Source organism: Sinocyclocheilus rhinocerous, unplaced genomic scaffold (genome assembly GCF_001515625.1).
Source record: "Sinocyclocheilus rhinocerous isolate Xijiao unplaced genomic scaffold, SAMN03320098_v1.1 scaffold35016, whole genome shotgun sequence".
Lineage (NCBI taxonomy): Eukaryota > Metazoa > Chordata > Actinopteri > Cypriniformes > Cyprinidae > Sinocyclocheilus > Sinocyclocheilus rhinocerous.
In genome coordinates this window covers 58-1,715 of record NW_015659311.1, presented here as the reverse complement: position 1 = coordinate 1,715, position 1,658 = coordinate 58, and the positions used below count along the sequence as shown (strand labels likewise).

Genomic DNA, 1,658 nt, shown 5'->3' with positions numbered 1-1,658 from the left:
ATTGGGTGAGTCAATGATTTGATGTTTTGAAGACTGAATGGTCAAATTTCATTGACCTTGAGCTCAATCCATAGCATACACTACTGGTCAGAAGTTTAGAATTATTACTTTTTTTATGTTTTCGAAAAAAGTATTTTCTGCTCACCAAGGCTGCATTTATTTGGTGAAAAATATGGTAAGAACAATAATATTGTGAAATATTATTACAATTTAAATACAATTTAAAATAACTGTTTTCTATTGTAATATATGTTAAAAAGTAATTTATTTGTGATGCAAAGCTGTATTTTCAGCATCGTAACTCCAGTCTTCAGTGTCACATGATCCTTCAGAAATCATTCTGATATGCTGATTTGCTGCTCAAGAAACATGTTTTTTTTAGAATTTTTGTTGAATAGAAAGTTCAAAAAGAACCGCATTTATTTGAAATTGAAATCTTTTGTAACATAATAAAAAAGACTTTACTGTCACTTTTAATCAATTTAACGCATCCTTGCTGAATAAAAGTATTATTTTCTTTCTTAAAAAATAAATAAATAAAAACTCCTACCAACCCCAAACTTTTGAATGGTAGTGTATCGCAGTTTCCATAAAAACACTTAAGCGGCAAAAACAGATTTCAATATAAATAATAAGAACAGCAAATCAGTATATTAGAATGAAGGATCATGTGACACTGAAGACTGGAGAAATTCAGCTGAAAATTCAGCTTTGCATCACAGGAATAAATTACATTTTACAATATATTCAAATAAAAAAATATTACCCTTTACACAATATTACTGTTTTACTGTATTTTTCATCAAATAAATGCAGCCTTGGTGAACAGAAAATACTTTTTCTCAGAAACATTAAAAATCGATCTAATTATTGAAACTTGTGACCGGTCAAAATATCTGATGTACGTGTATCTCTCTCATAGCGACAACCCGATGGCTGATATTTATGGTGCAAATCTGTACAACCGCTACCTCAAAGCGATGCATCGCACCCGTGCGCAGGCGCAGGGCGGCTCGAGCAGCCAGGTGCCCGGAGACCTGCAGTGTGAAGCTTCCGACGATGCCAAAGGTTCAGGACGGGTGATGGTGGGAGGCTCGTTCGATCACCATCTGCCCGAAGGCTGCAGCTCCATCCTGGTCTGCACGGGCGTCTACAACCGTGACCACCAGGACCTGCCCTCGGACCCCGAGCAGACAGTCACAGAGCAGCAGATCTTTCACGGTCACCGGGACTTCCGCTTCGACCCCAGTCTGACACAGCCCTCCTTCCACGGTCACCGGGACTTCCGCTTCGACCCCAGCCTGACCCAGCCTTCCTTTGTCGTCCATGACGTTCGGGATGGAGTGGAGTTGGTCTTCCAGCTGGAGGGTTGGTCACTGCAGTAAACCATCGTTTATTACACCACGTCTACATGCCATGCGTCACGACTAGGGCTGCAAAACGATTAGTCACGATTAATCTATAAAAAAATTTAAAAAAAAGAGTTTGTTTACATACTATATGTGTGTGTACTGTGTATATTTATTATGCATATATAAATACACACACACACATATATGTATTAGTGCTGTCAAACAATTAATCGTGATTAATCGCATCCAAAATAAAAGTTTTTGTTTACATAGTGTATATATTTTGAAAATATTTGCATGTATTTA

The 1,658-nt window shown here is 37.5% G+C and overlaps 1 protein-coding gene across 1 annotated transcript; it reads left to right on the top strand.

The window, feature by feature from the left end:
• Positions 1–899: 899 nt before the first annotated feature.
• Positions 900–1,450, top strand: LOC107723373 (cat eye syndrome critical region protein 5 homolog). The gene has a single exon (XM_016531958.1). The coding sequence runs from the start codon at positions 900–902 to the stop codon at positions 1,383–1,385; it is 486 nt and encodes a 161-aa protein (XP_016387444.1). The 3' UTR covers positions 1,386–1,450.
• The last annotated feature ends 208 nt before the right edge of the window (positions 1,451–1,658 follow it).

Excerpts from the sequence above, each read along its gene's own strand:
- LOC107723373 (XM_016531958.1), top strand. The coding sequence starts at position 900 with ATGTACGTGTATCTCTCTCATAGCGACAACCCGATGGCTGATATTTAT.